Genomic DNA, 12,580 nt, shown 5'->3' on the forward strand with positions numbered 1-12,580 from the left:
AGAGACGATCCTTTCCCTTTGCAACATCTTGAGTGACTAAAGAGGCCAATCCTTGATAAACAGCTGCGATCGCAGGTTGGGCATATGTTATCACCAGGCGCCGTTGCATTATCACCCTTCTTTCTGCTTCTGTAATGTATGGCATCTGCAATTGGAGACCCTTCCTTTATACTCTCTCTACATGTAGATCTATCCAGTGCCACTTTTTCCCAGCTGCTAGTGTCGATTTTGAAAAGCTTCATGTCGCATTTTGGCGTAATATTTAATGTAAAAACACATTTCGGACACTCATTTAGGGACCTCCTCAAGTGGGGATTTTAAAATTTGGACCCTGCCCCCCCCCCAACCTATCTACGCCACTGATCTATATTGTAAACAACAGAATTCTCAAAATCATCTTAGATTTGTGTTATTTAATGATGCGGACTTTGGATTATTTTTTTTTACGAAGCTTAGAAATCATTCACATTTTTAAACTTGCCATGGAAGTGCAGGTCAAGCATATTAAATAGGTCAATATGTCTTGACCTAGCAACATACCAAAGTAGGTCAGAAACCTCGTTCTAAATCATTTGTGAATACTTGATTTTGTACGTCACGTGACCAACAAGAAAATAAACCTTTGTGTTGATACGTTGTATGTCTAGATCTAGCTCTCAATGGAACTCATGTTGTTTGCTTACGATAGGTAAATGAGGTCCATTAATTAATTAATCAACTCACTCAATTAACTCAATTAAAGATCAGAATCAATATCTCTATTTTTCTCTTTATTCCTATCATTTCCTCTTTGTCGCTCTCTCTCTCTTTCTTTCTCTCTCACTCTCTCTCTCTCTCTCTTTCTTAATTACTCTCTATGCCCCTTTCTCTATCTCTCTCTTTTACTCGCTCTCTTTCAAAGTGTTCTTTTTTTACCTCTGTTTTCTTTCTTTTTGCTATCTTTTCCCTCTTTCTCTGCTTTTCTTTTTCTTTTCTCCCTTTCTCTTTCTTTCTCTTTCATCTCTGTTTTTCTCTTTCTCTTTCTTTCTCTTTTATCTCTTTGTTCTCTTTCTCTTATTTCTCTTTTACGTATAGGCTACACAAACTATAGCTTAGGGTCCTCCACTTTGTTTAGGGCCCCAAAAAAAAATAATTGTTATGAATATTGAATATTGGAAGATAAAGATTTCTTATTTCACTATCTAGCCTATATATAGCGTGGTCGAGAGGCCAAGTGCGCTTGAAATTGGCTTGGCTTGGCTTCCTAGAAGGGGGCTCGAGTTTCGACACCCGACTCGGGCAGAGTTGTGTTTACTGAGCGCCTAAAGGCAGCACAGAAAACCAACTCCTAGATACCCCCCCCCCCCCACTGGTCCACAAATGAGATTGGACCAAAAGCTCTCTGAGCATGCTATAAGCATGAAAGTAGCGCTATATAAAAGCTATAATAATAATATTTATTATTATCTGTTTAGTTCTCTAAACCATAATTATCATTGACATATTATAACTGGACTTCACTTTGTATTTCCGTAATTATTTTCCTCGTTCTGACAGAATAGTTCTTCCTTCACATGTGTACATTCTCTACCCTGTTATGATAAAACTTCAATAACATTTGTGTTTGTAATCAGATAGATAACGAATGCCTGCTCTTTTTATAAAACACACAATTAAAGTTCATTAAATCAAAAATGTATTAAATTTAATGGGGTCGAATCAACGATGATATTGTTAATTAGGAGAGATAGAGTTAAAAAGCCAATATCTAAAATAGTTAAGGGCCACAGTCCACGGACCTATATATGTATAGGCCGCGCCGATCTTTTAATACTGTACAACAGGGTGTTGTTTTGTGACACTGGCGGATCCAGAACTTTTGAGTGGGGGGGGGCGATTTTTTTCCAAACCCTAACCCTAATGCCCAGTAAACCCTAACCCTATGCATAAACGTGCGTATATATATATATATGAGAATTTTTAAAAAGCAGCATTTCTCAACCTTTGGTGAAAAACAAAACAACTGGGGCATCGCTATAAGGTTTTCAAGTGGGGTTCGGGGCGAAGCCATGACGTCAAAAGCGTTTTCTTGCATTCTTCACTGTAGAAACACAATCTTCTGACATCTACAACTCATTATTTATCAATGGAGTTCGGGGCGAAGCCCCGACGCCAAAAGCGTTTTCTTGCATTCTTCACTGTAGAAACACAATCTTCTGACATCTACAACTCATTATTTATCAATGGAGTTAGGGGCGAAGCCCCGACGCCAAAAGCGTTTTCTTGCTTTTTTCACTGCAGAAAAGTATTCTCCTGACATTTACAGCTCATTATTCATCAGTGGAGTTCGGGGCGAAGACCCGACGCCAAAAGCGTTTTCTTGCATTCTTCACTGTAGAAACGCATTCTCCTGACATCTACAACTCATTATTTATCAATGGAGTTCGGGGCGAAGCCCCGACGCCAAAAGCGTTTTCTTGCTTTTTTCACTGCAGAAAAGTATTCTCCTGACATTTACAGCTCATTATTCATCAGTGGAGTTCGGGGCGAAGCCCCGCCGCCAAAAGCGTTTTCTTGCATTCTTCACTGTAGAAACGCAATCTTCTGAGATCTACAACTCATTATTTATCAATGGAGTTCGGGGCGAAGCCCCGACGCCAAAAGCGTTTTCTTGCTTTTTTCACTGCAGAAAAGTATGCTCCTGACATTTACAGCTCATTATTCATCAGTGGAGTTCGGGGCGAAGCCCCGCCGCCAAAAGCGCATTCTTCATTGCAGTAACGCATTCTCCTGACATCTACAACTCATTATTCATCAATGGAGTTCGGGGCAAAGCCCCGCCGCCAAAAGAGTTTTCTAGCATACTTCACAGAAGAAACGTATTCTCCTGACCTAAAACTTATTATTCATACTATTAAAAAAGGACCTTTTGAATAATGTTGTACTTGAAAAATATTCTAATATGAATTTATAGGCCCTTAATACATTGCAAAAAATCCGATTTGTTCCTTGAAAAGATAAGATACCCCACATATTTAGATTTTGGCTTTGAGGATCTCCGCCGAAAAAAAATTATTCGATAAATAATATTCAATAAAATCAAAGTATAAATTGTGAGTTATAGTCCCAATTTTATTTAACTAGAAAAATATCAGATTGAGTAAAGGTTAGAAAAAGGCGACTATGAAAAAATGATTTGGGTTTAGAACTCATCTCAATCGTGACTCTTATACTGAAAAATTTCGTTTGAATTCTAATTTTTTGAATGCAAAGTCTTTCTTAAAATAGTTATGATAAATTCATGTGAAATTACATAAACTCTGTCTGGAAATGGGAGGGGGGGGGGTAGAGTGAAAACGATTAATCCTCGCTCCTTTAATAATTTCTGCTAAAGATTGCATTTGGCATTAAAGAATATGTATGGGGCGACTCGATATAAGAATTTAATTTATAGTTTATATAAATTATATTAGTGACAGATGTTTTTGTTTAACTGTAATACAAAAAGAAAAAGTATTGGTTTGTCCGATGGGGGAAAGACGATTGCATGAATCGCCCCTCCCACCTGGTACAACCCTTTTTCATTTAAATTTTACTAATGATAAAATTTGAGATTAGAGTGTGGTACGACATAATATACAATGAGTTCACATATCAATATGTAGTTTATATTATATAGATATTCAACTAATTTTGTTCACAAACTATGATTCTCCATAAAAATAGGACCGCCCCCCACCCACTCAGAGGGCTAGAGTGGGGAGGGCAGTACATGCAATTTCCCCCTCCCCCAACCTTACCGAAACGGCCAAGATACAAGAAGGCGAGCGACATAATATAAATCTATAGATTAATTCAACTAATTTTGTTCACAAACTATGATTTCTCCATTAAAGTAGGACCGCCCCCCCCCCTCAAAAGGTTTAGGTGGGAAGGGCAGTAGAGATAAATTGGCAAACAGGGAACGACATAATACAAAGATCGGTTAAAATATCAATAACAAGTTTTAATCACATAGATATTTAATTGATTCTGTTAGCAAGCTGTGATTTCTACAAAGAAATTGGACCGCCCCCCCCACTCGAAAGTTTATGGGGGGGGGCGGGATTGATACCATCGCCCCCTCCCGACCCCACCAAATCGGCCAACATACTAGAGGGGGGGGGCGAAATAATCTAATAATAGGTTGAAATATAAATAATTAGTATATATTATTAACATAAGTAAGGAATTCGTATACAAATTGTGTGAATTCTATACTAAAATTCGTCCGCCCCCCCTTCGGGGGGGGGGGGGGGGGTCGGCCGAGTGGGGGGGGGCGATCGCCCCTACCGCCCCCCCCCCTGGATCCGCCAGTGTTTTGTGAAGTAGATATAAGAAGTAGGCTAATTTTTTAAACCTCAACTATGTAACATATAATATGCATGATACAAATTATGTTAGAGCTAGTCTATAATACAGCTAAAAATTTTAGGTGGGAAGGCAATGATTTTTAAGATTAATTTTCTCTTTTCCAAACTTAACAAACTTAGGATTAGGCCTATGCAGCTAAAAAAGAAATCTGAGAGATATTAAAATACGACATATAATATATAATTATATATAATATAACAAGCAAAATCTAAAAAAAATCTTTTTTATACTAAAAAAAAAGCTTATCTAAGGTTTATCTAAGGTGCGCGGAGATTGAGTGGTTAAGTGCTTGGAGTCTTGGGTTCGAATCTTGGTGAAGACTTGTCAGTATCAAAGAAAATAATTAAGTACCAGTAATTTATTGACTAATTTGTTTATTTTTTTATTGATTCATGTCTTGTCTATGAATAATTGTGCAAAGTTTCATTTTGATCAGAGAACTGGCGTGGGAGAAATAACGCGCAAACTTTTAACTAGACAGCCAGACTGACAGACAGACAGACAGAGTGAGTTGATATAGCCTAAGCTTTGTAAAAATAATCGCATGATAATAGATTTACGTCAATATATAGTTCTGTAATTAATAACGCATTCTATCTAAAATCCGTGAAATTGGATTGTATTATTTCTAAACTTTAAAAATCTAAGATCATTGCTTTTATGAGACAGAAGATCGATTTCCAAGATTCAAAAGGCGAATGCCCTGGTAGCGTGATAAAGTGTTGCGTACATAACAATGTAATACAATATTTGGCTGTGTTTCCAGTCTAGATACAGCATATATAGGTCTGTTGTTTTTTTTTGGATCTTATCAAGTCCATGCCCGATGCAATCTAAATCAAACGTAGATAACCTCATGTAATCATTGCTTAGTCTCACTTGCCTATATAAATTAGCACAATATTTTCCATTTCTTCTTTCAGCATGGTAACGATGACCTGGCCACCGCCCGAGATGTCCATCTTACACTCGATGACGACAAGGTAATCACATATATTTCTAGTAGCCTGCCTCATTGTCGCGGCGATTTTAAGTCGAACAAAACTGGCACTAGTGTGAACATGCATGGATCTTTAGAAAGTTATCATTTAAATTGGCACTTTGGACGTATTAAGGACTAAATACATAGATCTAGCCTATACGTGTACTCAGTGGCGTCACTAGGGTGGGTGTCACCCGGTGCGGACCACACACCCCGCACCCACCTAGTGACGCCACTGAGGGTACTTACATGCAGACCAGACAAAGTGAGTGGATAGAAGGTTTGTAAAAAGTACATTTTGAGAATTAGCGATCTAAATGGCAGACGATAAAAAGGCCACACTTTTAACTCTTTTTCTCCTAATTGACGATGCCAACGTTGATTTGACTCGCATTAAACTAAATTGATTTTTAGTTATACACACTTTAATTTGTGTTATGTAAAAATATAACATTTTCTGATGATAAACAAAAAATTTATTGAAGTTTTATCATAATAAGATCGTGAAATACAAATGAGCAAAACGAATGGTACTATAGAACGATAAAAATAATTACGGAGAGAAAGAGTTAAAACAGGAACTTCCTATTTCAATAATTTTTTAACTTCATTTTTAAATACAACTTTTCATGAATATTTTCTTTAATAATGTTCGAAATGCTCTATTTACAGAAGAGAGATGTCCTGCCGCCTGTTCGCAATGCAACACCTCCGAAGAAACGAACACCGACTCCCACGAAGGACAAGGCGCTAGTTCGTCAATCTTCGGATCTGAACCATCACGTGGTTCTCCCACCAATCAGCGACTCTCGCCAAGAGCGTGCCGCCAGCTATTCCGAAGACAGGCCACGCGTGGTCGAAAAGGAGAAATTCGTCCAAGACCATCGCCGGGAGGACAGCACTGTGCTCGTAGCTGCTGCTTCTGCTGCCAGAGTTGACAGGAGAGATGACAGAAGAGAAGTCAGGAAAGAATCTTTCGATGATAATAAATACGAGAAAGACGAGAAAAAAGCTTACAGCGTCAGTGAACAGCACAAAGAAACTCGACAGGAAGAGATTGCTGAACGCCGGGAAGAGAAAAGCCGCCATTCCGATCGAGATGACTACCGTAGCAGCAGAAATGAGATTCGAAGGGAAAACGATATTAGGGATTCCAGAAATGACGTCAGGAAAGAAGTTATAAGAAAAGAGACTATAGATAGAGATTCAAGAAGTGATGATTACAGAAGAGAAGATGAAAGAAGAGACTCTACCAAAACAGAATCAAGAGCAACTGTCAAAAGAGAACATGACAGAAAAGATGACTACAGACACGAAACGGAGAGAAGAGACAGAAGAGATTCAAGGGAAGATGACAGAAGAGATGAATATAAAAGAGAAACGGACAGAAGAGAAGAGATTAAGAAAATATCCGAGAGAAGAGACTCCAGGGAAGATACTCGAAGAGAAAATGACAGAAAAGAAAATGTCAGATCAAGAGAATCGAGACAGGATATCAGAAACACGTTCGAGAGAAGAGATTCAAGAGAAGAAAGAAGAGATGATAGAAAAGAAAGCGTGAGATCAAGAGAATCGTATAAAAGAGATTCGAGGGAAGATTTAAGAAGAGATATTAAAGAAGATATACGGCAGGAATATAAAAAGCGAGATAGCGATAGGGACACCAGAAAGGAAGATCTTCGCAGAGGTGAAGATAGATATGAAAACAGCAGACGTGAAAGCTATTCAAAAGATGAACGAGGTAGGGATGAGGTACGAAACGAAAGAAAGTCTGATTCAAGAAGAGACGAGTACTCAAAGAGAGAAGACAGTAGAAGGGATGATTACAGAAAAGAAGATTCGAGAGAGCGTAGAGGGACTGATGACAGAGAATACATTTACAACAAGGTGGAGAATGTGGCCAGAAGAAGATCGCCTTCCCCAGAGCGAAGAACACCCCCAAGAGATGCAGCTCGTAGAAGATCTCCTTCTCCCAGAAGACGATCCCCGTCTCCCAAAAGAGCATCAAGAGCCAGATCTCCACCGAGATGGGATGAAAGCGTCCCCGATTCCCTTAGAGCCTCGCCCAAGAGAAGGAATGAAAGCCCTGCAAGATCTCCGCCTCGTAGAAAAGCATCCCCTCCGCCAAGAAGATCCCCCTCGCCGAGAGCTAGAGAAACACCCAGGGCGAGATCTTTGCAGAGAAGAGCAGAGACACCTAGACGATCGCCGTCTCCAAGGAGACGTACTCAATCTCCTGGAGCCAGAGATGTGCCAAAGTCTAGATCAACGCCTAGCAGAACACAAACACCGCTGAGGTCGCCCACCCCTCAGAAATACGAGCCTTCCAAATCGCGATCGACTCGCGAACCAGTGGTCGAAAAGGCTTCTAGGGCTGTGGCTCGTGGCTCATCTCCAGACCCTCGGCGCACGCCTCCGCCGAAGCAGACGTCAGATAAAGAAAAGCCTCAACGGAAGAAATCGATTGAACAGGAAATTGATCGGCTGGACAAAATCGTAGACAGAGATTTGAACGACATTATCAGTACGATTGGCAAAAAATCTGGACAACCCAGTGGCAAAGAGAAAGACGCTGAGAACAATTTAAAACAAAAAATCTTTAACCCAAGCTTCCAGGCTGAAATGGATACATTTTTACGTGACATTTAGGTCTAATTTCAAGGCAACTTTACTAGATTCAATAAAAATATTTCAAATGAAAAAATCTTCGACAATAACAGAATGTGAGGGGGGGGGGGGGGGGGGTGAGAAGACCCTAGATCTGATTTACCTGGTCTGAGGAATGTGCAGGACTAAATTTAGACTTTACAAGGCCCTAAGCTATTTAAGATATGAGGCCCCTTGTAATCAACAAAAGGCAATTTGTCTTCGGTTTTTTTTTCAAAGCCATTGCGGAAAAAGATTTATATCTGTAATGCGTAAAAATAGTTGAAAGGGGATTTAATCAGCAGAATAACTACAATTTTAGTCTAACATTGTTCCCTCCCTTTCACATTGTTACGATATTGAAACATTTGAGACCCATGACACTGCAATGATAATAACTGCTGAGGACTCATGCAAATGATGTTAATGTTTATTTATGTAATATTTAAATTGGGATTTTCTCATTTTTATACCACTGTTATGCCTCTCCCATTTAGAATGTCTTTTATAACCGAGGTTTTGTTTTGATTTGAGGGTCTGTCAAGGGAAGTAAGCTCTTGAATTCGCCATCATACCATCTTTTCAAGTTCTATTTTTATTTCGTTATTGAAAGATATTTTGATGGATGGTTTTCAATGTTTACTGAAATAATTATCTCTCTCTTTATTTCTCTTTCTCTCTCTCTCTCTCTCTCTCTCTCCCCATCTGATTAGCTAGCTAGCTTGAGTATATTGTGTCTTTCCGTCTGTTCATCTTTATTTGTCTATATTCATCTTTCTCATTCTCTTTGCATAAAATTCTCTTTATATAAAATTCCATCAATTCTCAATTGTTAAATGACAATCATTTATCGATAAGCAGGGCCGGCCTTAGGTAGTTGGATGCCCTATGCTAAGCGAAAAGGGAGTCCCTAGGCGATGTCAATATGAAATAGTAGACATAGAGACATAGAGACATAGAGACATAGTAGACATAGTAGACATAGAGACATAGAGACATAGTAGACATAGAGACATAGTAGACATAGAGACATAGAGACATAGTAGACATAGAGACATAGAGACATAGTAGACATAGAGACATAGTAGACATAGAGACATAGTAGACATAGAGACATAGAGACATAGTAGACATAGAGACATAGAGACATAGCAGACATAGAGACATAGAGACATAGTAGACATAGAGACATAGAGACATAGAGACATAGAGACATAGAGACATAGAGCCATAGAGACATAGAGACATAGAGCCATAGAGACATAGAGACACAGAGACATAGAGACATAGAGACATAGAGACATAGAGACATAGAGACACAGAGACATAGAGACACAGAGACATAGAGACATAGAGCCATGGAGACATGGAGACATAGAGACATAGAATTTTGATCCATGTTTCGCACTTTTTTTCGCGAAATAAAGTTGAGTCCTGTGCGAGGCCCACTCCAATCGGAGGCCCTATGCAGCTGCCTAGTTTGCCTATGCCTAAGGCTGGCCCTGTTGTAAGAATAGTAATCTGAAATAATCGCTGTACAATTCCCTGTATCTGTTTTAGTGAATAAAGCGCCGTATTAATTGGCATGTGACAAAAACAAAACAAATAAATTATACAGTAATGCCAGAGCTATGGCCCGTTTGTCATTTCCGCCCTGTGACACGTATGAATAGTCTGGATCTCAATTTAAACTTTGTCGCGATGAAAACAAAGAATATGTTGGAATCATAGACATATATATATATAGACTGGACGATAAAGAACAAATTATTATCGGAAATATTTGGGAAAAGATAAGTTTGTAGATCCACATCACAAACCTATATATATTTGCCTATGTCTATGATTATGAAACAAAGACAAAATATTGGGAATATGGCAGTTTTGTACTTTTCAAAACTAAAGATCAAAGGTATATATTGGCTGAAATGTTAGTCCTAGAATTTATAGCTCAATCGCCGCCATTTTTTTTTCACATAGATATAGTACATAAAACATATTTGACTTCCCCCAAATAAAAATAACTTCCTACTTCCAGTCTATATTTATTTATGTCTATGGTTGGAATGTTTTATTTTTATTTATTTTTTTTAATTTAAATTCTACTTTTGAATATTTTGCGAATTTCAAGAAACAAATAAAGTTTTGAGTTGGGAAAAGTTTGATAAAGAGCCACACACAGACCTATATATACTATACCTAGACTGGAAAACGGAAACAGACTCATATACGATCTTTTTGTACTTAATTTTTTTTCAGGCTGTACGCGAAGTCGCCTTGAATCTTGGAAAATCGCTCTTTTCTGTCTTAGAAAAGAATTGATCTTTAGTTTTCAAAGTTTATAAATAATGCAATCCTATTTTGCGCAATTTAAATAGAATGTGCTATTAATCACAAAGCAATATATTCACGCAAATTTATGATTAGAGCTATTTCCTTGTATTTTCAATTGAGTTTCCACTCAAATTTGTACAAATACTCCTTCTTCCCTACTGCTATTAGAGCATGGAATGGGTTACCTGAGCTAGCCAGGAAAACCAGTGACTTGGCAGAATTTAAATCATTGGTTAATATGCATGACTAAATTCATGACGCATATGACGTAATCATCTTTTTTGAAGTAACGTCTGTATTATATAAGAGAAAAAAAAAGATAATGTTTCAACAATCCTAGATCTAAATAATTTAATTAAGCCTGTTGATTTTGATCATCTTACGATTATAAAATTGTACTTTTAAACTGACTGATTACCTGTATCTTTTACATAGATCTAGATTATGTGATAGGATTTTGATATGAGTGTACTCTTATTTACAATGTTCAATTACTCGGACATAACATTAGAGTGATTAATTAGTATTAAATGTTAAATAAGAGTTAGGGTTGAACAAACAAACAAACAAAAGCACCTTGTTTCAGCATTTTGAATTTTTCCACGATGAAAATGTATTATGTCGTGTTATGAAATAGGCACGTCCAGTCTAGGTGGGGTCTATTATCTATATAGGTCTGTGGTTGGAATGCCTTGTGCATGTTTTGCACATGGAAACTGACTTTAAATGTTACATTAATATAGTGCTGAGAAACTATTCAGAAAAGGTGAACAAAAAATGAATATGCATATATATTTCGTTGTATAGTAGACTCTTATATAGCATTGATTTCATTATGCTCTGTCCAGTGTTTACAGCAAATATCCTTACAATAAATAGATCTAGTGACACTTCGTTCACTTTTTCAATGTGGAAAAGGGAGTGGGTGTTTGTGGGTGAGGAAGGGGGTAGACCCCTACAACTGGGTTGAGAGAAAGGCGCTCCGACCCCTCTCCAATCTAATCAGTCACGCCTCCGTTTCGAAATAATATGTGTATTTTAACTTATGTCTGTGATTACAAATTTAACATCAACCGGTATGTGTTATTAAATATTGGCTCTTTGTGTAGGCCTATGTGTAGGCCGATTTTCCACTCGTTATAAGTAGGAACCAGGAATCTCGATTTCAAACATGTGTCTATGGAGTCATTTAAATGTAGGCCTATTATAGTCTCATTTATTTTAACAACAATTGTATTTCTAAGCAGGTTCTTAAAATAACAAAAAATGTCGGATGGTTGAGTGGATCACGCATGCTTTGTAAATAAATGTAAACAGTTAAATACAAGATTGTTGTGTAAATAGCGCCTTGCTGGACATGGCGGTGATAAGGCCCAGATTCATGCGCTTGTTGTATGTGTGTTTTGTTTTTTTATCATCGTTGATAATAAAGGCCAATGTTGTCGAAGTGATATCTTATATTTCTATATACACTTGAGATAAATAAATAGTAACTACACAATAATATGTGTTTAATTATTTAATATTGTTGTGTTAGCTTTGGTTGTACAATTATTTTGGTGGGGCGGTGGCGGTGGCTGAGGGGTTAAGCGCTTGGGTTAGGGTTAGGGTTAGGGCGCCAACATAACAATGAGAACGAAGAAGAAGAAGAAGAAAAATCCCAGTCGTCATCAAGATTCGAATCCAGGACCCCAGGTGTAGCAACCTTGTCTCTAATCTCTTCCTTTGTGATTTGGTCTCGTAGCTGCTCATTTCCATTGCTAGATCGGCTCCTACGTCCTATTGGGCGGCCTGGGGTCACGGAGGTCACGGCTACATCCCTCCTCTCTAGCTCTCAGCGTCCAAGACTCTCAAGCATATAAGAATGTGTCCATGACAGCAGCACTTGCGAAGCTCAAAAGGGAATGAGTAGACAAAGGCATGGCTCTAAGCATATAAATCAGACTGATGCTGCCTTGATCATGGCGACGTTATTTTTTTGCTTTCGCATCCTTTATTTTCTTTGTGATAATGTATAATAAAAAACGCATCCCTAAACGACTCTTGTATGGCCAACTAAGCGAAAGAAAGCGCTCGCAAGGTGGTCAAAGTAAGCGCTTCAGGGACACCCTCAAAGCTTCTCTGAAAGCGTTCAGCATAGACCCAGCCACCTGGGAGACAGAGGCACATGACAGAGCATCATGGCGTAGCGCTGTGAAAACTGGCGCACAGGTTGCTGAGGAAAAG

The 12,580-nt window shown here is 38.3% G+C and overlaps 1 protein-coding gene across 3 annotated transcripts in view; it reads left to right on the top strand.

Annotated features, from left to right (window-relative positions):
• LOC106053276 (trichohyalin-like) overlaps positions 1-8,115 on the top strand; it is a 100,398-nt gene extending 92,283 nt beyond the window's left edge. For all 3 annotated transcript variants that reach the window (XM_056003560.1, XM_056003561.1, XM_056003562.1), the window contains 2 exons: positions 5,316-5,375; positions 6,047-8,115. In XM_056003560.1, the coding sequence (XP_055859535.1) occupies positions 5,316-5,375; positions 6,047-8,023 (2,037 nt within the window). In that variant the 3' untranslated portion in view covers positions 8,024-8,115. The remainder of the gene's footprint in view (positions 1-5,315; positions 5,376-6,046) is intronic.
• The last annotated feature ends 4,465 nt before the right edge of the window (positions 8,116-12,580 follow it).

Source organism: Biomphalaria glabrata, chromosome 11 (genome assembly GCF_947242115.1).
Source record: "Biomphalaria glabrata chromosome 11, xgBioGlab47.1, whole genome shotgun sequence".
Taxonomy (NCBI): Eukaryota; Metazoa; Mollusca; class Gastropoda; family Planorbidae; genus Biomphalaria; species Biomphalaria glabrata.